This window comes from Macrobrachium nipponense, chromosome 10, assembly GCF_015104395.2.
Source record: "Macrobrachium nipponense isolate FS-2020 chromosome 10, ASM1510439v2, whole genome shotgun sequence".
NCBI lineage: Eukaryota > Metazoa > Arthropoda > Malacostraca > Decapoda > Palaemonidae > Macrobrachium > Macrobrachium nipponense.
In genome coordinates this window covers 27,978,359-28,003,229 of record NC_087204.1, presented here as the reverse complement: position 1 = coordinate 28,003,229, position 24,871 = coordinate 27,978,359, and the positions used below count along the sequence as shown (strand labels likewise).

Genomic DNA, 24,871 nt, shown 5'->3' with positions numbered 1-24,871 from the left:
CAGGCCCATACATACTAAGTTCTCAGTTATTCATGCGCATACAAGCCCTCATAGGTATTTTGAATTTTACGGACATGTAACAGATTGAAATCAACTGTCTTTGTAACATTCCTTCCATTTGTTGTTGCCTTAGTATTGATATTACTTGTGTGTGTGTGTGAGATGAGAGAGAAGAGAGCGAGAGAGAGAGAGAGAGAGAGAGAGGAGGAAGAGGAGAGAGAGAGATTTATTCCACAACCACTAAGTCTAAACAATATTACTGAAGATCTTCTGGCAGTGCAATGTGAATGATTTAGCTGTACCTAAATTGGTTCACAAATATGAATGAGATGGAAGTGCAATTGAACTTCGATCTGCGCAAGTGTCGAGAATTAGAGGAAAACAAAATACAAGAGCTAAAAAGAGGAGTATTATCAATAACTCCTGGAATGAAGTTATCAAGGAAAAGCCCCGTTCAACGTACAAAGTCGAATACTTAATGGTAAAGTAGAGCTGTTACATAGGAAGCCTCTCCTCATACTACTATCACTACTACTATCACGGTAATGACACCACCTGTCCTGAAAGTTTATTACTATTTGACTGTCGTCAAGAAGACCAGAGATAACTATGCTTTGATAGAACTTAGGCGTATGCCATTATCTATGACAAGAGGAACTACCTAGTATTAGGAAAGCATGCTCACATTGGTAATAGGTATATAGGCTAGTAGGTATTTTGATAACGCTTCGCCTATTCTCTTGAATGGTAATATTTTTTTTATAGCTAGCCTAGTAACTGCAAGCCTACTAGGTAGTAGGTAGTAGTAATTCTCTCTAGGTTTATACCTACCTATATACTAGGTAGGTACCTAGCCCATAATTTCGTAATTCTTCACCGACCCACTACCCATGTTCTTAAGGCCAGGCTAATGGTAATAGTATTTTGATAACCTCTAGTCAGTGCTGTAGGCTAAATGGTAATGGTTTGATAACTTAGGCGGACCCACTTAGGCTAAAGCCTATGATCGCGGTGATACTATAGTATATTTTATATTATTAGTAGTCTACCTAGCTAGAAAATGCTCTCAGGCCCAGATAGGCTAATGGTACCTAATATTTTAATAATTAAACTTTTTCTCTTAATGGTAATACCTATTTCATAACTACTATATTTGCATATGCTCTTAGAGTAGGCTAATGGTAATATTGTTCTCATAGGTAATGGTATTATTTCATAACTATTTGCCTATGCTCTTAGAGTAGGCTAATGGTAATATTTTGATAATTAGGAGCCTAGGTATACTCTTAATTGTAATATTTTATAACTAATCTGTGCTCTTAATGGTAATACCTATTTTGATAACTTCATTGTTCTTAATGGTAATATTTTGATAACTTCAACAGTGCTCTTAATGGTAGTCTTTTGGGTTAATATAAGTAATAGTGGTGCATCGAGTAATACACTACTTGTACATTACGAAATCCTGCAAACTCATAATAAGCATGTTGGAGTAGGCTGAGGATAGATCTGATGACTGCTACTGCAGCCTGGTTTTACATCTTTTTTTTGTCATTACGGTACTATGTGTATTTGCCATCATTTTAACATTCACTCCCAAGGAGCTGGTACCAAACATGATACCAGTATCTCAGTAGGCCATAGCCTAGGCTACACATGCATTAGCTGTCGCATTGCCTATAAGAATTTAATGTAGAAATAATCCTAATATCAGTTATTATGGAGAACATGCAAAATTTACCTCAGATTTAGTTTACTTATGCCATTTTGGAGTAGGATAGCTGTTGTGAAGTAGTAGTTATTCATGTGGACCCAATGTCCATAAATTTAACTGCGCTATTCTAGTACTGTTCATAAACTTGTCAGTTTTGATTATAACTTCTACTGCCTTGTCACATAGGCTTAAACCTGTTCTGCAAATGTCTTTATGCTAATTTAGGCATTTGCTACCATATGTTTTGTGAAGAACTTGATGTCTATTCTGTACAAGGTGAATATTTTAATATAAGGCCTGTTGAAAGTTTCTTAGCATTGCATTGCCAATTGTAGTTTAAGATTATTAGGATCAAATAAAAAATTTTCATTCTTTAGTGTAGCCTATCATTAACCATTTTGGTTGAAGTAGATATAGGAAATAGTTCATGTAGACCACTGACTGAAAAAAAAATCATAAATTCTTGTGCTGGTCATTTGTTGAAACAAAACTATTCATGTTTGAACTCGGTTGTCTTCATTACAAAATTTAGATGGAAAATGGTTCCTTGGTTTTGAGTTTAAACTATTTTAATGGTTTATGTGCTAAATAAAGTAAGTATTGTAATGCATATTATATAGTAATTATGTGCTATGTGTCTTTAATCAACTTCTCTTTCAAGATTGGACTTGAGGAAAAAGTTGAAAAATTTACAAAATATTCACAGAAGAAAATTGTGAAATTTTACAATATATTTACCACTTCTAAAATTTTCAGGCCTGTAATGAAAGAAGGAAGGAGGTTAATTGTACATGAAGACAATACTGAAAAATATGTATATATGTGCTGTGACTTCTTCACATGGTGCAGATTGGTCTTGTCTTAATGCTATTGTCAGTAGCTTAGGGCTAATGTAAAATAAAGTAAGTAAATCAGAAAATTTCATTTAAAATATGTTTTATAAGTTCAAGATACAGTACTGTACTTTATATGTATGGCTTCTCAAATGTTTAAACATGAAAATTTCATTGTAGTTTTTTCTACTGCAACCACAAAATATTTTGGGAAGTTAAAATTTTTTGTTTTATTCTGTGTATTCAATCAAATGTTATAAAACATACAGTTCCATAGGTTTTATTTATCAGTGCAACTGAAGATTATTTAATTTTACTTTGAATGTATTCTTTACCTGTTGATATTTAAAAATTTCATATTTCAGGTCAACTATGGATAAAAGGAAGTTTACCAAAAGAGGACTTTGTGAGTTAGGTATTCTCCTGTATGTTTGCTCGCTACTGAAAGCAACCCGTCCCCACATAAGGAATCCTATTGTATATGCCACCAAAGTAGCTAGAGGAAGTTGTAGCCACAATATTACCCTGAAAGTGCAAAAACTTTCAGTGAAAAGCTTCCACAAAAAAGTGAAACCAAATGGAGTTGAGTATGATCTCAATTCTGTGGCCCTTGTCAGTCCAAAGACTGCGTTTTCTCTTAGTGTGAAGAATTGCCAGTGGGTAAATGCAAACTTTTACACAAAGTGCTATGAAGACCCAAATTTAAAGCAGTTCTGTCACACCAAAAGTAGATGGATTGTTTTCCATATATCACCAGATATTCCTGATGATTTATGCATGGTATCTCCCATTCTTTATCATAATGTGGTCAAGAACCAACAGAATGTGGAAGTTACTGTAGAGTGACAAATGATTTTCAGTACTGTATGTCATCAGCTTTTCAAAGAGTACTTGTGTTGTGGCATAATGCTCACAATACAGAACCTCTGATATATGAGGATGTGAAATGGTTTTTTCCAAAGCCCCGCGGCAAGCATCTGAGGTGCAGGTTAAAATATATATCCCTCCATTATAAATGTGGAAGCTATATAGATAGAATTATTAATGACTATTTTAGCTTACCAAAAGGAGTAACCTTTGATGATGTCCTTGTGATTCCACTGCCAAGCCATCTTGCTTATGAATTTGCTAACAGTAATTGTATAATCCCTCCAAAATATATCTTCATTAAAATTTGCTCTGTTAAAGGGAAGGACAGAAATGAAAGCCAGCAGACAATGCTTGTGAATAAAAGCTTCACTAGGCTGTATCTTAGCGGTGCAACACATTGCCCTCTTCCTTCACTGAATGAAACCATTCAGAGAGTGGTAAAGTAAAAAAAAAAAAAATACCTCCAGTTTTAAGCAGCAGTATTTTTTTTTTTTCAAACGTTTAAAAAATCAGTCCAATTGGTGAGATGGAGAAAAGCAGAGCTCAAGGGCTATTTGATTCAAAAACCAATTCACAAGTTTGTCAGAATGCAGTGATAAGAGTGACTTGCATAATTCACACACATCAAGTGCAAGAGCATCTGAATGTGTGGCATCTTCTCAAGTGATGAAAGAACAGTATTCAGTTACGGCAGATTCGGTAGCCAGTGCATCTGTTTTATTTATTGGACCTCCAGGTAATGGAGTTGAAGAAGCAGTAAACTTGGCAGCCTCTGATCTGGGTTTAGAAGTCCTTTGGGTGGATTGCTGGCATTTAAAAGGGGACACAAGTGGAACAACCGAAGCACGTGTTCGCCAGGTGTTTGTACGAGCATCAATGAATGGCCATTGTATTCTTGCTCTGAAAGATGTTCATTGCATTGCAAAGGTACATTGTGAAATTGTCACTCCTGTCATCTGAAAATAATAAGTATTTTAGTAAAGTATTGCATGATTATCTGATACTGTACTTGAATGAATCAAATTATTAATACATTATTAATAATTATTAATGATTATTAATACATCTCTTGACTTTTGGTAGACTAGATCTAAAATTGTATGATATTCAGTATAATACAGTTTTTCTCTTCATTTCTTTTTTGTCTTAAAAACCAAAACAATGCACAGGATAATGATGGAAATGATGATGGTCGTGTGGTAGGAGCTTTGAAAGAAGAAATGGTTAAACTACAACAGTCAGATGTTGTTGTAGTGGGTACAACCCCTCAGCGATCTTTGGTCTCAGGTACAGTTCAGAACACAATTTATCTTTTTTTGATTAGTTTTTAGGTTTGAACTCTAACTGAACTTGAACAATTGATTTAGTCACTTATACAGTCTGACCTCAGATTTCATATGACTCTCAAGCTGGTCCTAGTGGCCAGTAAAAAACGAAGAAGGGAAGTGACCCAGATAGTGCCAGTAAAAAATGAAGAGAAGTTAACCACAGGTAGGTCCTTGATACCTGAAGTCCCCTTCTGGAGAGGGATTCCCCTTCCAAACAATAACTTCTCCTCCTCCCTTTCCCCTCCTCTCCATCTTCCATACCTCAAGAAGAGTTTATTTTTCATTGTTTTCTGTATGTAAAAGTGTGCTTATTCTCAATAGAATGTATTTTTACTAATATTTTGTGGTATCTGGAATGCATAATTGTACATTTTCAGGCTTCAGCAAAGACGTTCTGGAATGGATTACGTATGAAAACCGAGGTTACACCCTAGCTGTAAGATTGCATTTTTAAAAAAAGTTATGTACTGGATTTTTATAGAGCAAATGTATTGAAATGATAAGAGAACTTTCTTATGGCAGCATAAATTTTGTGACATTCATAACCACATTGTCTGATACTTTATTGATCACTTCAAATGAAGTCCCACAAAAGCTTTTTATTTGGAATGAATCTTACCTACTGTTAAAGTTAGCATATGCTATATCTTTGTGCTGGTAGTGGTGAATGGCATTCAAAATAGGCAGAATAATGCAGGGGTGACCTGTTAGGAGTGTGTGTATAATCACTTGTTTCCTAACAAGTCTTTTAGGAACTTTTACATTCTTATCAAGAGTCTTCTTGCCGTGTCCTTGTCCATTCTGTGTGAATTGATAGTAATAATTTTGTCTATTTTGTTCCAAAAGAGATGTTTAGAATTTAAAATAAGTTTCCATTCTTCCATTCTTCCATCAATTCACTTCATACAAAAGCTTTTTATGTGTTAGGGTGGTAGTTGCCTGCCTCTTCTGATTACATGCTAAGCCATTAGGAGTGATATGATAATAGGTTATAGTTTTGACCAAATCTTTCAACATTTAGTGATTAGAAAAAATTTCTTTTAAGCCATGGTTTCATAAGTTAAAAAATTTATTTTTCTGTATATTTCTTTTATTATTTTAGTTTATGAAGTAACTACCTTTTATAGCTGATTTGTGGAGTGTGTGGAGCCACCAAGAAATTGTTGAGGTACCAGACCTTTCTCAGCGAAGTTTGATGTTTGATTGGATCTTCTCACTGCCAGAGCCGAAGGATAAGATGAGAATTTTAGCGCAACGCACAGCTGGATACATTTTTGGAGATTTTCAGGCTCTGTATGTTGCAGCTCAAAGGTTAGTCAGTGATATATAAAAGATATAAGTACAAGTATCTATTACTAAGCTAAATTAAGCTTTCGTATAGGATATCAGAAGAACCTAATTAGTAAATACAAAATCCGTTGGTTAAGGTAAAGTTCGTGATCTGTCATGCTACTATATTTTGTGGCATATGAGACCCCCGGCCTTATAAGATACCCCCCTGGGGAAAATATTAAGAGAGGTACTGTTTTACACATAAACATTTAATACATTAGCAATAAGTATTTGCAGTATGGCAGGAAAAAATCAGGGACAAAGCATACAGCTACAACACTAGGAAAAATCTATTTGTAATGATAATTCTGCTGTAATTTACAAGAGAAAACAGAAGCAACTTATGTATGTATAGCATAAATTATTTTATAACACTCCTACTTTTGTGCATCTAATGGATGACAATGACAGGGATTTATGAGTGCTTAAATATGCAGTCAAAAAGGATGTAAAAAGCAAAATTGTAGGTTAAATAAAAGAAATTTTATATAAGTTGGTGTGCGGGAATAAGATTTTCTGTAAACTTTATTACTTATGTGATTGTTCTTTTATAAGGTCAGTGTATAAGCCTAGCCAATAGGCTATCCTTCAGGTATATGTACATGCATGTACAGTATTATGTTAAGTAAACAACACCCTAACTTCCCCCTTTATAAAGTATTTTAATTGACACATCAAAAGCTGTATTACAATAATGTAGTGTTACATAAATAATTTTCAGTCTGTGTATGTGCATACCTATACTCTGTTTTTTTCCATCTGTCCATCCGCCTGTGGTGTTTTTGCATGGTAACACTGCGTCCTGGGCTTTAAATAATTACGCTATGTGTAAGTTTAGGTATTTAAAAGGATATCTGGGTGTACATTTGCAACTGAAAAGTGTTTTAATAAATTACTGTATGCTAATTACACCGTTAATATTTGAAATAGGATATTATTGTCATTGTTGAATGTAACTATCTAAAGCCCGGGACGCAGTGTTACCATACGCAAACACCACAGGCGGGTGGACAAATGGAAAAAAACAGAGTATAGTACAGTACATGTATCATTGCATTAGGGAAAATACACATTGTACCTTCATTGGCTACTTGTTTACAGATAAATCGTAATGTTATGCATAGTGAATAGAAAACTAACAAAACAGGGGAAGTATGCTTGTATGTGTGCTCAGGCAAGGTACACTCAAAGCCAGCACCATGTTGTAGAATCTATGCATAGCCTAGGACTTCAGAACACTGGTTATTTAGCTGTCATTAGGAAGTCAAAAGTACAGGAAGATAGAGTCAAAATGGCCAAAGAAAACCTGATGGAAACGGGTATTGGTCACTCCTAGTTACAGTAATCAGTTAATTTTCTCTACAGATAGAATGCTAGTTTACATGTATAATAGATTGGCCAGAGGATCTAGGCTTACAGATCCCTTAGTCCATTAACCCATAACTAGCTTTGATGAACAGGTAGTCCATTAACCCGTAACTAGTTTTAATGAACAGATGCTATACTGTGGACCACAGTTGTTCCGATACGTAATACAAACCATCGGTCCTTTAACAATAGGAAGTAGCTAGCGGCAGCTGGAACGGTCGTAAGCTTCGAACAAGGGGAGAACGGTAGTTAACTGCTTGTCCGACAGTCGCGCGCCGCGCGACTGGGAGGTAAACAAATCACTTTTGCTTTCGGCCGCGGGTGTGAAGGACGTGTTCGTCATCGCTCTCTGCCCGCTTCATCGTCGTAGGCTTTGTTTATATTGTGTTTTTCTACTAATGGTTTGTTTGACTTGAAAATGAAACTGTAAGTACACTGTTTTCATTTTCATTACTTAATTATGAACCAACATGGAGCTATCGCCGTAGATGCGGCGATTTCCTCTCTTTTCATGAATTGAACCCTTGAATTATGTCTCGGTGCCGAGGGCGGGCGCGCTCGCGCCGAGTCATGTATTTTGGGCGAAAGTGTGTAATTGAAAATGTAAGTACTCTTTTCATTATATTTTTGCCCTGTGCGTTCGTTACCGAGAGTGTGATTGCGCTCGACACGAGCCTTTTATTTTGTATAATAGAATGCAATGAAAGTGGATTCGCAATTGCAATATTCTTTTCATTTTCATTTATTTATTTGCATGAAATTTATTTGGTTTTATTTGATCAATTTTCGTTCTTACCCGGGAATTGATCCTTACGATTATTTTATGTGAAAGTGAAATCGCAAGTGCAGTATTCTGTTTCATTTTCATATATATTTTTTTATGATAGCATCATATTATTTGGATCAAGTTTCCGTTCTTACCCGGGAATTGATCTTTTCCCCTTTAAGTTCTATGAAGTGAATCGCAAGGGCAGTATTCTGTTTCATTTTCATATTACTTTTCACTGCTGTGCGGGGGTAGGGGAAGCGAAGGTCTGCCAGGAAGTCGTCGGAAAGCTCTCCCGCGACTCCCTTGGTATCTGATTCTTCGTCTTCCTTCCTGCCCCCCGCTCAGCTTCTTCGTTGTATTTTGTATTTGGGGTCTTCCTTGCGTTCGGGGTGGGGCATGCCTTCCCCCCGTGCGTGAGGGAACCCCTCTTACTAATCTATCTATGTTACCGCAGGTGCTACATCCGTGGGAGACGACCTTGGACAGGTATGGACCACCGCGGCGGCAGGGCGTGCCTAGCATCCACGGGCTGCTGCAGCGTCTAGCGAGGTCTGGGGCGGTCTCCACTACTACCACGGCTGCTTATGCTGCTCCCCCCCCTCCTGGTCTACACTCCCCATGCTGTGTCGGTGACGCCGTCTGCCGCTACTAGGGCCGCCGCCGTACCGAGGGGGTGGTGTTTTTTTTTTGGCCCGCCGCCGCCTGTTTTCTTCCTTTACGTGTTGCCTGCCCCAGACTTCCGCTGTTCCAGCAGCTCGCCCCTGGACCGGCCGCCAGTACCCAGGTTTGTTCCGCTGGCTGCCGTACCTGCCGCTGATGTGATTCCCGCTGTTGGCTTGGCTGTCCCTTCTGGGTCTACCGCTGCCGCTGTTCCTGCCGCTCCTGAGCTGGTTGCTGTTCCTGTCGCTCCTGGTTCCTGAGCCTGTCCATGCTGGTCCTGCCCACGGTGTGTCTCCCCAGTCCCAGGTCCTTCCGGACAGGTGCAGTCGGGCCATGTTGCTTCGGCAATAGCCCCGGCTCCGGCCTGGATGGAGGACCCTGACGACTGTCCTGCGTGAGCTGACGAGGAAGAGGAGAGAGAAGCTGTCATCTTCGTCTTCATCGTCTGCTGCTGCCTCTTCCCCTTCGACTTCTAAGGCCCATAAGCCGAAGAAGAAGAAGGCTGCCCCCTTCCCCCCTAAGAAAGTCTCCTTCGGGAACTTTCTAAGGGCCCGTCCCACCCCGGTGGGATGGGGGGTCCTTCTGCTGGTCCTCTGCTCCTTCGGGAGCGGGGCGGGGTCCGTCTCCCCTTCCGTAAGAAGAGATAGACGGGACCAGAGGAGTATCGGTTAGCTCTGGTACTTCCTCGCCTGGTGCTAGCGGCGATGCCGCTACGCCAGGTTCCGGCTCGGTCTCTCGTTTTCGCGAGAGATCCCGAGTGTACGTTTTCCCTCGGGAGACCGTGCAGCCAAGTTTCGGCGCCAACCGACGCGGCACGGAGCAGAAGGCTGGTGAGAGACGCTCAGGTGACTCTTGCCAGGCCAGCGGCCGCTCTTGCAGCGACCAGCTGGTAACCCGGGTTTTTTTTGGGTTTTCCCCCCTAAGAAGGCTCCTTCGGGACCTTCTAAGGGCCCGTCTTGCTCCGGCGATTCGGTGAGCTCTTCTGCTGGTCCTCCTGCTCCCTCGGGAACAGGGCCCGTCTTTTATTCTACCAAGGAGAAGAAGGACGGGGACCAGAGGAGTACCAGCTTCGGCTGGCACTTCCTCGCCTGGTTCTAGCGGTTCTAACCGCTAACCAGGATCCGCCTCGGCTTCTCGTTAGCGAGAAGTACCGAGGTGGACGGTCTCCCGCGGGAGACCGTCCAGCCAAAGTCTTGACACCCGAGCTCGCTCGCCGCCAAGACCGAAGCGCGGAGCAGAAGACTGGCGAGTGTCGTGCAGACAACTCTCGCCAGGCCAGTGGACGCTCTCGCAGCGACCAGCTGGCTGCTCGGGTTGACGTGACGGTCGCTGACCAGCCACGGGTTGAGGCGAGGAAGGGGTCCCCACGGCCGTCGGTACCAGCCACGGCTGGTACCAGCGGCTCGACGCGCCGAGTGGAGGACGCTCGCCGGTCTCACCGCGACAGCGAGCCTAACAGGTCACCTGACGCCGCTCCCATCGGGACCGGGCGGAGACGGTACAGCAACAGCTCGCCTGACGCTAGAGATCAGCGTCGACGTTTCTCAGCCGAGCCTCTCGCCCCAGGCGAACGGCAAGGCTAGGCCTGCTGGCTGCTCGATCGCCACCGCGGGTTGACGATCAGCAGCAGCCCTCCAAGCACGCTGGTCCTGCCAGCGAGCTAGGGGGGAGCGTCAGGTCTTGCCTCTCCTCCTTGTACAAACCCTTCAACCTCCTCGGGCTACACCGGGAGGAGCGAGGTACCTCCTATGAGTGATCGCGAGAGGTGCGCCGCTCGCGATCCCAGCTATGACGCCGTATGGACCAGGCACGGTTCTAGGACCGACCAGGACATACGCGCAAGTAGCTGGAGGCGACCGTCAGGGGTCTGCCGCTGTTCCTCCTTCTGAAGGAGGAGTATCTCGGGATCTGTTCTTGTTGGAGGGACTGGACGGTCCTACTCCGCAAGACGCGGTTACTCCGAGATACAGAGGAATTTGCAGAAGTCATTAAGCTGATTCGTCAGCATAATGACCCTGCGGAAGGATTGCCCGCTCCCACACAGAGCCCACGTCTCTGCTCGAGTCGTTTTGGGGCCCGAGAGGGAACCCAAACTGACGGTGGGTCTGCCGCGATCGGAGTTTGCCGATTCTGTCTCGAACCAGAGTCTCTCGTCTCCGGACAAGAAGGCTCTCTCAGTTCTGGCCCGGTCGATCAAGCTACTTCCGCACCTCCTCTACTGCGACAGCGGCGTTTCTCTACTGTCTTCGGACACCGTATTAAATACTCCTTCGGTGCTCCTGAGAGGTTTCGACCTCGACGAGGACTGGAATGAGTCGGAGGACGGTATCGGCTCTCTCCTGTCAGGTGTCGATCAGCCCCACCCAGACGACGTTCACAGTGGCGGCAGACCCTTACCTACAGTGAGAGTTCGGTAACCCTCCGCGGGAAAACGTTTTCTCCTGACGATACGTTTTCCCAGACTCTGAGAGGCCATCGCCGCAAGGCGATGGCTGCTCCTACTCTTCTCCAACTGCTAGTTCCACTGGGAAGGCGAGCGAGTATCCAATTCCTCCCCCATTCTTTCCCCTCTCCTTACGGCTAACGAGGAAAGGGGGAGGGATCCTACAGAGATTTCTTTGTAGGATCCCACGTTGGGGACTGCGCTACCGGGGGGACTTCGGGTCCTACCTGACGTAAAGCCCGTCGTTGAGGAGGAATCCTGCCCCATTCTCGATTTCTACGGGAATCGAGAGGACCACCAGCCGATATCGTTTGAACGAATTCGGTGGTGGGGGTTTCGCAGACTGCTTAGAATTCTACGGAATTTCTAGCGCATTCAGAGTGTTCGAGTTTTTTTTATGATCTTCAAACACTTACGTGAGACCACGGTCCAAAGTGAGCGAGACGAGAATCCCCGATGATACGTTACGATAATCGGGAACCTCGCCTATGCTCGAATTCCTGGAATTTCTAGCATTGGGAAGAAGACTGCTGCTGAAAGAAACTTTGTTCCGACACGGCATACAACCTGAGGTCCTTTTTTACAATAGGAAGGTACTAGCGGCAGCTGGATAGGTCGTAAGCTTTCGAACAAGGGGTTTCGGTAGTTAACTGCTTGTCGACAGGCGCGCGCAGCGGCGCGACTGGGAGGTAAACAAATCACTTTTGCTTTCGGCCTGCTGGCGTGTGGACGTGTATCATCGCTCTCTGCCCGCTTCATCGTCGTTGCTTTCGCATGGTTGTGTTTTTCTTTTCTATTTTATCTAGTGAAACTGAATTGTAAGTACAATCATTTCATATTTATTTCCATTGAATTCAATTGTGAATTAAAGGATCTTGGTTTCACCACGCCCTCCGATTACCCGAGTGCCGGGACTGAAGGGCGTAAGTGCGGGAATTCATTTTCCCAGAAATGATCCTCGTATTGTGTATGCTCGGTGCCGAGGGCGGGAGAGCGCTCGCTCCGAGCGTATATTTTGGTTGGAAATGTGTAGATGAAAATCGTAAGTAAGTGCTCTTTTCATTTATATTTTTTTTTTGACCTGTATGCTCGTTGCCGAGCGAATGCGCTCGGCACGAAAACTTATTCTGTATGGAAGTGGAATCGCAAGTACAGTATTCTTTTTCATTTCCATATATATTATTTTGATTGTAGCAATACTCATTTTTGGATCAGTTTCCGAGCTTACCCGGAAATTGATCCTTTCCCCTTTTTATTTTGTTTGAATGAAGTGAAAATCGCAAGTGCAGTTCTTTTTCATTTTCATATTTTATTGAGATTGCATTGTTTACTTGGATCAATGTTTCCGCTATTTCCCAGGGAATTGATCCTTCCCATTTTATTTGTATGAAGTGAAATCGCAAGCGCAGTATTCTTTTTCATTTTCATATATATTTTATTGCATCAATTCATTATGGATCAAGGTTTCCATTCATAATCGGGAATGGATCCCTTTTACCCTTGCGCTCGGTACCGAGGGCGCAAATGCGCTCGATCCGAGCCCTTATTCATTGTGAAGTGAATCGTAATGCAAGATTCTTTTTTATTTTATTCCTTTTATTATGATTGCATCAAATATTTATTTGGTTCAAGTTCCGCTCAGTCAGGGAATTGATCCTTATGCCCTTGCATTCGGGCCGAGGGCATGATTGCTCTCGGGCTCTTATTATTATTGTTGGGTACATGGGTGCTGTGCGGGGGTGGGAACGAGAACCCCCCCCCCCCCCCCCCCCCCCGACTCTCTGCTCCCACAGATGGCCCCTTCCCCTTGGGGGGGGAGGTTATCTGCGTTCTTCTCCTCGCCCGATCCGTCGAGCGCGGGGGATGGGCGCTCGGTGCCCGATGTGCAATTGTATTCGGGGTCTTCTACTCGTTCGGATAGGGCTCACCCCCCCGCGCGAGGGAACTTACCCCCCCCTTCCCCCACTAATCGCTACTACTGTTATTTCCGCAGGTGCTACTGCCACGAGGGTGGACCTTGGTGAGGTATGGGCGTCCTTCCATTTGCAGGGCGTGCTAGTGTCCAGGGGCTGCGGTTCTATGTCTGGGCCTACTGCGGTCACCCATGGAGTGGTGACCACGCTCCAGGTGACGACGTCCCTCCTCACCTGGTGTACTCGCCTCACGTGGTAAACAGTCTTGCCTACAGCCGCTGTGAAGTGCCGTTCACCGTTACCGAGAGGGGGGGGCGTGCCGCCCCGCGCCTCGTGGTTGCCGCGCCTGCCGCGACCACACTTCCGCATGCCCTATAGCTCGCCCCTGGACCTGCCGCCGGTACCAGGATGTTGCTGGCTGCTGCTCCACTTCCTGTGTTTCCGGTGCTGCCTTGCCGTACCTGCCGATTCTGGGCTGACTGTCCATGCAGTTGCTGCTGCTGGCTGTCCCTGCCGTTGCTGCGCTGGCTGTCCCTGCCGTTGCTGCGCTGGCTGTCCCTACCGATGCTGTGCTGGCTGTGCCTGCTGTTCCTGAGATGCCCATACCTGCTGACGTCGTCCTGTTCGTGGTGGTACTACCCCAGACTTTGGTCTGTCTGTACAGGTGCGTCCGGGCCCTGTGGCTTCGGCTACAGCAGCCCCGGCTCCGCCCTGGATAGCAGATCTTACGTCTGTCCTGAGGAAGCTGACGAAGAAGAGGAGGAAGGTGTCGTCGTCGTCGTCTTCATCTTCTTCACGTCGCGGTGGCGCCTCGGCTGCCGCCTCTTCCCCTTCGACTTCTAAGGCTTCACAGCCGAGGAAGAAGAAGGTTGCCTCCTCCCATCCTCCAAGAAGTCTCCCTCGGGAGCTTCTCGGGACCCGTCTCACCTCGGTGGGACGGGAGGGTTCCTTCCGCTGGTCCTCCTGCTCCTTCGGGTGGGAGCGGGGCCCGTCTCTTCTTCCGCAAGGAAGAAGACTACGGGGACCAGAGGGGTACCGGCTAACACCGGTACTTCCTCGCCTGGTGTCAGTGGTTCTGCCACTGCATCATGGGTCCGTCTCGGCCTCTGTTCGCAGGGAGGTACCGAGTGTACGGTCGCCTACCAGCGACCGTGCAGCCAGGAACCAGACCTCTGAGTCCGCTCAGCGTCAGGTTCACGGCACGGGGCGGAAGACTGGTGACAGCCGCTCACGCGACTCTCACCAGACCAGCTCTCGGTCTCGCGGCGACCAGCTGGCTACCCGGGGATGCGTGCCACGGTCCCGACCGGCCACGGGCTGAGGCTGGGAAGAGGTCCTCCCGTTCGCTGGTGCCAGCCACGGCTGGAACCAGCGACGTGACGTGCCGTGAGGACAAGCACCGGTCTCACTGTGGACAGTGGAGCCTGCAGGTCGCCTGACCGTCGCTCTCACAGAGAGCGATCGGGTACGGCAACCAGCACCAGCTCTTCTGACACTCGAGATCGGGGCCGCTGTGCTCAGTCCAGCCGTTCTCCCACAGCGGAGACGGTTCGACCAGGCCTGCAGCTCGATCGCCACCGCGGGTTGACGATCGCCTGCAGCCCTCCAAGCCTGCTGGTTCTGCCAGCGAGCGAGGAGGGGAGCGTCAGGTCTGCCTCTCCCGTACCTTCAACCTCCTCGGGTTACACCGGGAGGAGCGAGGTATTGAGGAGTGATCGTGAGGGGTGCGCCCCTCATGATCCCACCATGACGCCCTACGTGCCAGCACGGTGTTCTTGGACCGGCCAGGACGTATGCGCAAGTGGATGGAGAAGACCGAGAGGGGCTGTCGCTGTTCCCCCCCCCTTCTTAGGAGGAAGGTTCTCGGAATATGCTCTTGTTCGAAGGGCTTAACGGTCCCCCCACTCTGCAAGATGCTGTGACTTCCGAGATCCAGAGGAACTTTGCCGAGGTTATGGCGCTGATTCGTCAGCACAACGACCTCGGGGAAGGATCGCCGCTCCCACCACAGAGCCACGTCTCGGCTCGAGTCGTTTTGGGGCCCGAGAGAGGGAACCCAAATCGACGGTGGGTCTGCCGCGTCGGAGCTTGCCGACTGTGTTGAACCAGGTAGTCTCTCGTCTCCGGACAAGAAGGCGCTCTCAGTTCTGGCCGGTCGAAAACAAGCTACTTCACCTCCTCTACTGCGACAGAGGCGTTTCTACGTGTCTTCGGACACCGTATTTGAATACCACTTCGGTCCCTCCTGAGGTTTCGACCTCGACGAGGACTGGAATGAGTCGGAGGACGGTATCGGCTCTCTCCTGTCAGGTATCGATCAGCCCCACCCAGACGACGTTCACAGTGGCGGCAGACCCTTACCTACAGTATGAGTTCGTACCCTCCTCGGGAAAACGTTTTCTCCTGACGATACGTTTTCCCAGGCTCTGAGAGGCCATCGCCGTAAGGCGATGGCTGCTCCTTTTCTTCTCCAATTGCGAGCCAGTATCCAATTCCTCCCCCATTCCCTCTCTCCTTACGGCTACGAGGGAAAGGGGAGGGATCCTACAGAGATTTCTCTGTAGATCCCACGTTAGGGGCTGCGCTACCGGGGGGACCTTCGGGTCCTACCTGACGTAAGCCCAGTCGTTGAGGAGGGATCCTGCCCCTTTCTCGATTTCTACGGGTGGAATCGGGAGGACCACCAGTCCGATATCGTTTGACGAATTCGGTGGGGGGTTTCGCAGAGTGCTTAGAATTCTACGGAATTTCTAGCGCACTCAGAGTGTTCGAGTTTTTTACGATCTCCAAAACACTTAGGCGAGACCACGGTCCAAAAGTGAGCGAGGACTCCCCCCGATAATTGTTACACGATAATCGGGAACCTCGCTTATGCTCGAATTCCTGTAATTTCTAGCATTTGGAAGAAGACTGCTGCTGAAAGAAGAGTATCACAGTAGGGAGGCGATTAACCTGGAATAGAGAAGAACGGACGGGAACTTCCAGTTTGGCTTGAACTATCGTCTTCGGTATTCTGTTCACCATTGAAGCTTTCCTTTGGGAAAGACTTCTCCTTCACTCTCTTGACTAGAGAACGAAGGCGGTCGATCTCCAATCCTTATTCTCATTCCTCGAGAGGAAAAGAATTTAGGATGGAGGTCGTGGTACAGAACCTACAAATATACTACGTATATTACCCTCGCGACATGATTCTTTTAACAGTTGAATTGTCCGGGGGGTAGGCGCATACCGTAGTTAACTCTACGGTTTGTGACCGAGACGAATTGTATCTTAATTGAACTGCAACTCGGGGTTGCCTGCAACCTCCCAGCAGTTATCAGTTTCGATTTTAGATACTTGGTATTGTCAATGACAACACCAAAATCAGCTTTTGTATTTACCGAAATCCGTTTCGGTTAAATATAATTGCTCGAGCGTATTCTTTATGCTCGATGGTTTCTAGCCGAACGCATTCCTTCGTGGAATAATGGATTACCTGGCAACTCAGGATGACGAGTTCGCCGAGAGCTACTGCGTATTGAACTGCCTGATAGCAGCTCAGTATCAGCTAGGTCTCGGAGATGCACGGTCGGTTACGTCTCTCTCTCCCCTGGTTTGATGATTGACTACCGAACCATATCTCTGCCCAACAATCATGGACTTAGGTCTCTGATTAACGGGGATTCTCGCAATAATGAAGGACCATCTACTGCTGTGACGCTCGATTTCATCGCCTTCGACATTGCGAGAATTTTCAACAGAGATATCTCTTGGACTCTTTCATCTTTCTGTTTACCGCACGGTAACAGAAGTCTGTACTAGTCACCCGCTGCATCGCACCGCGATAATGCGAATGATTTTTTGCAGACATCTGAGTTTGTCTTCAAAATATCTCGTTATTCGTAGGTGTGAAATTATTCATTGCTCGCCCCGAATTAACAGATATGTCAGAAGACATCGCCTCTCTCCGACCTGACAGCTCTACTTCCAAATGTTCAGCCCATGAGAAGCAGTTCTTCAGGCAGTATTTCCCTGTCTTCATTACTGAAAAGCGCTCCGCTTTTATTGCAACTACGATCCTCACCGGACAGCAATGAATAGCGGTTCTTAGCGTTCTCAGTCTTTGTAGCACAGGTTCGAATCTTGAGAATCCTTCTCTCGGTTCAGCTGTGAAGACGTAGGTTGCATTTTCTGTACACCTTCGTCTTCAACGCACATAGTGTTGTTTCTCCTTAGCCGAGAATCAACTATACTATGAGATATCTTCTGCCATCAGGGACCTCGGTCTTTAGAAGGCAATTGACTTTCGCCTGTTGGGCACATGCCTTAAGAGAGTCATCACCTTGCCTTCTGGCATCGGTGACGAACAAATTATTTGTTTAGTCTCTTGGCATTACCCTTTTAAGGCGAAGGTCACGTGACTTGCTCGGGTGCTTTTTGGACAACTTGCCTCCTACCGAACGCAGTCAGTCGGCAGCTGTCAGAGCGCCCAAATCTGTTACGAACTTCGCTGTGGACTTAGTTCTGGTGTTCCATAACAGTCTTTTCTTCGTCCTAACGGCCTTGTCACAGTACCATACCATCGACAACCCACCATTGAGTGTCGGTGTCCTATCCACTACCGAAGAAAGAACAACTTCACTGCAGACGGATAGACCAGTATGGGTACAGGACATCACCGAAGTCGAGAGGTGGGATAGGTCATACGACACCATTCCCTTCTTTTCCTCTGACCGGTAATTGCATGACTTTTCCTAGCGAAGTCAAGCATCCAGGGGATGGGTATTTGTGATGCTCGATTTCGTACCGAATTCGTAGCGAAGACTCTGAACCCTTCGGTTTCCTGACGATCGGTTAGAGTCCTTCACAATCCCCTCCCTAATGGACTTCACCGCCTTCGATGCGAAGGAGATGCTGCTTTGTCCTGTGAAAGCGCGACCGCGCTTTCTGAAGAAACTCGACATCCCAGGCTGAGTGTTGAAGACTCTTCGTCAGCACCAAGATGACCTAGAAGTACATCTCCCTCGAGTTACACAAGAACTTCTCCGTGGCGCAGGTACTGAAGGCAGGGTCTGGTACAACCAGACCACTGGCACCTCCTTCTACCTTTTGGATATTGCCCACAGGTCCTTGGATCGTTTTCCTTGGGACCCGTGGTGGCTGCTCAACAAGTTTGTGTAGCTAACCCAGACCCTAGCAGCTGAACAGCATCGAGTCCTGGTGTGACTGTAGAATAGATAATGTGAATGAGAGAGTGACTGGCTTCTCTTCATATCTTTTTCTCCCCCTCTACCTGTGGGTAGAGGGATACGGTCATCACCTTGCTGGATAAGGACGAGATGCCGGTGAGCTACTCGACAGAGCCCCATTCCTATCCCTTTCACTAGGGATGGGAGCGAATATCCACCACTTCCTCCTACAAGGGGGGGGAAGTGGATGCCACAAGAGACAAACCATAACTTTATGTTGCCTCTTGCAAATAGGAACTTGTTCTTGTTTGCTGGTACGAAGAGATACGCTTGCCTCTCTCTTAGTACTTGGTCCAGAGGTCTGACCATTGATCCTGCGGTGCACACCCCGATCAATCGGACAGAGGCTTGGATCCCTCCCTCGCTCTTACGACCAGGGAGGCATTCCAAGGTTGGGCGAACACCAGTCTGTTCACAAAAGACTCAGATTCCTCCCACCAAGAAGTGAGTCTTCCTATTGTAAAGGACCGAAGGTTGTATGCGTGTCGGAACAAATGACAATTTTGTCCAAAATTGCATTTTTCCTAACTATACAAACCTGAGGTCCTTTTACACATAGTCCCACCTCATGCACCCCTCACTCTGCAGTTTTTGCTTGGGCCAAAAGCAAAAGTGATTTGTTTACCTCCCAGATCGCGCTGCGCGCGCGCCTGTCGGACAAGCAGTTAACTACCGAACCCCTTGTTCGAAAGCTTACGAACCTATCCAGCTGCCGCTAGTACCTTCCTATTGTAAAAGGACCTCAGGTTTTGTATAGTTAGGAAAAATGCAATTTTGGACAAATTGTCATATCTCACAGTAGGCGACAACCTGGAATAGAGGAGATCGGACGGGAATATCCAGTTTGGCTTGAACTATCGTCTTAGTATTCTGTTCACCATTGAAGCTTTCCTTCGAGGAAGACTTCTCCTTCACTCTCTTTGATAGAGAACGAAGGTGGTCGATCTCCAATCCTTATTTTGTTTTCTTGAAGGAAAGAATTTAGGATGGAGATCGTTGTTCAGAATCCTACAAATATACTACGTATATTAACCTCGCGACATGATTCTACTAAGCAGTGAATTGTCCGAGGGGTAGGCGCATACCTAGTTAATCTACGGATTGCGACTTAGAAGAGAAGTATTCTAATTGAACTGCAACCTCCCAGGAGTTTTCAGTTTCAATTTTATATACTTATGGTTTTGTCACGACAACACCATTTCAACTTTTATATTTACCGAAATTCGTTTCGCCTAAATATAATTGCCCGAGCATATCTTTTATGCTCGGTAGTTCTAGCCAAACGCATTCCTTCGTGGAATAATGGATTACCTGGCAACTCAGGATGACGAGTCAGCGAGAGCTCAGGCTCAACTACTGCGTATTGAACTGCCTGATAGCAGCTCAGTATCAGCTGGGCCTCCGAGATTCACGGTCATGTATGTCTCTCTCTCCCCTGCTTTGATTGACTACCGAACCGTATCTCTGCCCAACAATCATGGACTTAGGTCTCTGATTAATGGGGATTCTCGCAATAATGAAGGACCATCTACTGCTGTGACGCTAGATTCCATCGCCTTCGACATTGCGAGAATTTTCAACAGAGATATCTCTTGGACTCTTTCATCTTTTCTGTTTACCGCACGGTAACAGAAGTCTGTACAAGTCTCCCGCTGCATCGCACTGCGATAATGCGAATGATTTTGCAGACATCTGAGTTTGTCTTCAAAATATCTCGTATTCGTAGGTGTACAATTGTTCATTGTTCAACCCGAATTACAGGATGTGTCAGAAGACATCGCCTGCTCTCCGACCTGACAGCTCTACTTCCAAATGTTCAGCCCATGAGAAGCAGTTTCTTCAGGCGGCTTTCCCCTGTGTTTTCATTACTGAAGAACGCCCCGCTTTCATTGCAACTACGACTTCTCACCGGACAGCAATGAAATAGCGGTTAGCGTTTTCAGTCATTTGTAAGCACAGGTTATGAATCTTGAGATCCTTCTCTCGATTCATCTGTGAAGACGTAGGTTGCATTCAATATCTACCTTCGTCTTCAACGGTACATAGTGTTGTTTCTCCTTAGCTGAGATTCAACAACCATGAGATGTTTGACCTTCAGGGACCTCGGTCTCTAGAAGGCAATTGACTTTCGCCTGTTGGGCACATGCCTTAAGAGAATCATCACCTCGCTGTCCAGCATTGGTGACAAACAAATACATTATTTGTTTGGTCTCTCGGCATAACCCTTTAAAGGCGAAGGTCACGTGACTTACTCGGATGCTTTGACAACTTGCCTCCTACCGAACGCAGTCAGTCGGCAGCTGTCAGAGCGCCCGAGTCAGTTATGAACTACGCTGTTGACTTAGTTCGGTTGTTACAAAGCAACCATTACTTCGTTTTAATAGCTTGTCACAGTACCCATACCATTGACACCTACCATGGAGTGTCGGTGTCCTATCCACTACGAGAACTTCGCTGCATGGGGATAGGAGGATGCGAGAGACTTCGTTGCTAACGGACCAGACCAGTATGGGTACTGGACATCACCGAAGTAGAGAAGAGGGATAGGTCATGCGACTATTTCCTTCTTTTCCTCTGAGGAACTGCATGACTTCTCCTGCGAAGTCAAGCATCCAGGGGATGGGGATCCGTGACGCTCGATTTCGTACCGAACTTCGTAGCGAAGACTCAGAACCCTTCGGTCCTGACGATTGGTTCGAGTCGTTCACAATCCCCTCCCTAATGGACTTCACCGCCTTCGATGCGAAGGAGATGCTGCCTTGTCCGCAAGAACTTCTCCTTGGCGCAGGTACTGAAGGGCAGGGGTCTGGTCCAACCAGACCACATGCCCTTCCTTCTACCTTTTGGATATTGCCCACAGGTCCTTGGATCTTTTTCCTTGGGACCCGTGGTGGCTGCTCAACACGTTGTGTAGCGAACCCAGACCCTCGCAGGCTGAACAGCATCGAGTCCTGGTGTGACCGTAAGAATGGATGAGTGAATGAGAGTGTGACTGGCTCCTCTTCCCATCTTTTTCTTCCCCTCTACCTCCTGGTTGGTTAGAGGGACACGGTCGTCACCCTGCTGATAAGGACAAGATGCAGGTGAGCTACTCAACAGAGCCCCATCCTATCCCTTTCACTTGGGATAGGAGCGTATATCCACCACTTCCTCCAACAAGGGGGAGGAAGTGGATGCCAGCTTGAGACAACCCATCTTTATGTTGCCTCTTGCAAACAGGAACAGTTCTTGCTTGCTGGTACGAAGAGATACGCTTGCCTCTCTCTTAGTACTCGGCCCAGAGGTCTGACCATTGATCCTGCGGTGCACACCCCGATCAATCGGACAGAGGCTTGGATCCCTCCCTCGCTCTTACGACCAGGGAGGCATTCCAGGGATGGACGAACACCAGTCTGTTCATCAAAAGACTCAGATTCCTCCCACCAAGAAGTGAGTCTTCCTATTGTTAAAGGACCGATGGTTTGTATTACGAATATCGGAACAAATGACTTGTCGAAAATTGCATTTTTCCTAACTATACAAACCTGAGGTCCTTTACATATAGTCCCTCCTCATGCCACCCCTCACTCTGCGTATTTTGCATGGGCCAAAAGCAAAGTGATTTGGCCGCGCGACTGTCGGACAAGCAGTTAACTACCGTTCTCCCCTTGTTCGAAGCTTACGACCGTTCCAGCTGCCGCTAGCTACTTCCTATTGTTAAAGGACCTCAGGTTTGTATAGTTAGGAAAAAATGCAATTTTCGACAAATTGTCATTTTATGTAGTGGGCTGAGGCTTGTTACTTGTTACATGGTTTATTCAGGAAAGACGTAAAATAAAATGTTTTATTTAGGTGGAACATAAGTTTTGTTAAATTTTACCAAATAAAATACTGTATAGTATTGCTATTTTTTTAATAAATGATATTCAGTTTATGTGATTGTATTGAGCAGTTCCTTTTGGTATTTTCATTTTAAGGTCTTATATTTAAATTTTATCTCTTTGGTGATGATAGGGTAGGCTAAGCTTTTAATCCATAATTTGTTCATGAATCTTACCTGCCAGATATGTATATAGCTGTATTCTCCGAAGTCCGACAGAATTTCAAAACCCCTCCCGGCACACGCAGTGGTGGCGGCCAGGTGGTAGTACCCATTCCGCCGCTGGGAGGCGGGCGTAAGGAACCATTCCCATTTTCTGTCAGATATTTTGCTGTCGCCGGTGCAGACAACAAGTGTTTTCTGCACCTCCGTCATTGGATTTTGGAATTCTTTTGGTCACTTGAGTATCCCGATTGACTTTTTGGTTGGTTATTTGATTAGGATCGGTGGTTAGGCATACGCTAATGGTGGATTGTTTTTATTTTGGCTTGATTTTTCCTTAAACTTACGATGTCTGGATCTAGTTCGACTAGGCCAGGTATGTTGTGTGGAAGAATGCAAGGTTAGGCTACCGAAAACTTCGGTAGACCCTCATACAGTGTGCGCGAATTGTAGGAAACATGTTTGTATGGTTGATGAGCGCTGCAACGAGTGTGAAAATATGTCTGATTCTGCGTGGAAGGCTTATGAATCATAGGTACGTAAACTAGAACGTGATAGTGTAAGGAGGTCTTCCTCCAGGCGTGTAACACAAGTTACCCCGTCCAGTAGAATTTATCCCTCCAAAGACCTGTGATGCCTTCGGGCCCTACAATAGTGTCTTTGGAGGGTAATACCCTATCTGTGATTCTTAAATCTTTGCGTAGCCTGGAATCATGTTTGCATTGGAAAGTTATAGTAGTGTAGTGAAGTATAGTGATAATGCCATGAGTGTTCATTCTATCGCGTAAGCGTATAATTTCTCATTGACAAAACACTACCGCGTGATGGCTCTCCCTACCTCGGTGAGGCAGAATGTAGTAGGGAGGTAGCTGTCCAAGTGTCTAAAATACTCTACGTTTGTTCATAAAACTTACCAGTCAGATATATGTATATATATACTGCCGGGTAAAGGTGAACAAGCGATGTTGTATCATAGTAATATTATTTTGCCCTTACGTCATATTACTATCAAACGGTTGTATGGTTCAAGTTATATACTCATACCATAGTTACTCCTACGGAGGACAACCGAGAGTACGATTATTCTTTTGTTCCGACACGGCATACAAACCTTCGGTCCTTTTACAATAGGAAGGTACTAGCGGCAGCTGGATAGGTCGTAAGCTTTCGAACAAGGGTTCGGATAGTTAACTGCTTGTCCGACAGGCGCGCGCGCGCGACTGGGAGGTAAACAAACCACTTTTGCTTTCGGCTTGCTGGCGTGTGGACGTGTATCATCGCTCTCTGCCCGCTTCATCGTCGTTTGCTTTCGCAGTGATTGTGTTTTTTCTTTTTCTATGTATCTAGTGAAACTGAATTGTAAGTACAATCATTTCATTGAATTCAATTGTGAATTAAAGGATCTTGGTTCACAACGCCCTCCGATTACCCGAGTGCCGGGACTGAAGGGCGTAATTGCGGGAATTCATTTTCCCCAGAATGATCCTCGTATTGTGTATGCTCGGTGCCGAGGGCGGGTGGAGCGCTCGCTCCGAGCGTATATTGGGTTGGAAAGGTGTAGATGAAAATCGTAGTAAGTGCTCTTTTCATTTATATTTTTTGACCTGTATGCCCGTTGCCGAACGAATGCGCTCGGCACGGAAACTTAGTCAGTATGAAAGTGGAATCGCAAGTACAGTATTCTTTTTCATTTTCATATATTATTTTTTTTTATTGTAGCAATACTCATTTTGGTTCAGTTTCCGAGCTTACCCGGAGATTGATCCTTCCCCCCTTTTCCCCCCTTTTATTTTGAATGAAGTGAAATCGCAAGTGCAGTTCTTTTTCATTTTCATTTTTTTATTGAGATTGCATTGTTGACTGGGATCAATGTTCCGCTATTCACGGGAATTGATCCTTCCCCCCTTTTTTATTGTATGAAGTGAAATCGCAAGCGCAGTAGTCTTTTCATTTTCATATATTTGTTGATTGCATCAATTCATTATGGATCAAGGTTTCCAGAAACCTTGATCCATAAAGGTAGAAATGAAACCTTTCACCCTTGCGCTCGGTACCGAGGGCGCAAATGCGCTCGATCCGAGCCATTTTTCATTGTGAAGTGAATCGTTTTGCAAGATGCATTTTTCATTTGTTCCTTATTATTGATTGCATCAATATTACTTGGTTCAAGTTCCGCTCAGTCAGGGAATTGATCCTTATGCCTTGTATTCGTGCCGATGGCACGATTGCTCTAGGGCTCTTATTTTGTTGTTGGTACATGGGTACTGTGCGGGGGTGGGAACGAGACACCCCCCCCCCCGCTCAGTTCCCACAGATGGCTCTTCCCCTTGGGGGGGGGGAGGTTATCGGCGTTCTTCTCCTCGCCCGATCCGTCGTAGCGCGGGGAGGGCGC

The 24,871-nt window shown here is 45.9% G+C and overlaps 1 protein-coding gene and 1 long non-coding RNA gene across 2 annotated transcripts; both read left to right on the top strand.

Annotated features, from left to right (window-relative positions):
* Positions 1–412: 412 nt before the first annotated feature.
* On the top strand, positions 413–3,384 carry LOC135224132 (uncharacterized). The gene is made up of 3 exons (XR_010316635.1): positions 413–542; positions 2,471–2,616; positions 2,913–3,384. It is a non-coding gene; the product is annotated as an uncharacterized LOC135224132 (long non-coding RNA).
* Positions 3,385–4,030: 646 nt separating this feature from the next.
* On the top strand, positions 4,031–7,413 carry LOC135223936 (ATPase family gene 2 protein homolog A-like). The gene is made up of 4 exons (XM_064262856.1): positions 4,031–4,344; positions 4,587–4,704; positions 5,873–6,056; positions 7,299–7,413. Exons 1-4 carry the CDS (start codon positions 4,084–4,086, stop codon positions 7,411–7,413), a joined length of 678 nt encoding a protein of 225 aa, XP_064118926.1. The 5' UTR covers positions 4,031–4,083.
* The last annotated feature ends 17,458 nt before the right edge of the window (positions 7,414–24,871 follow it).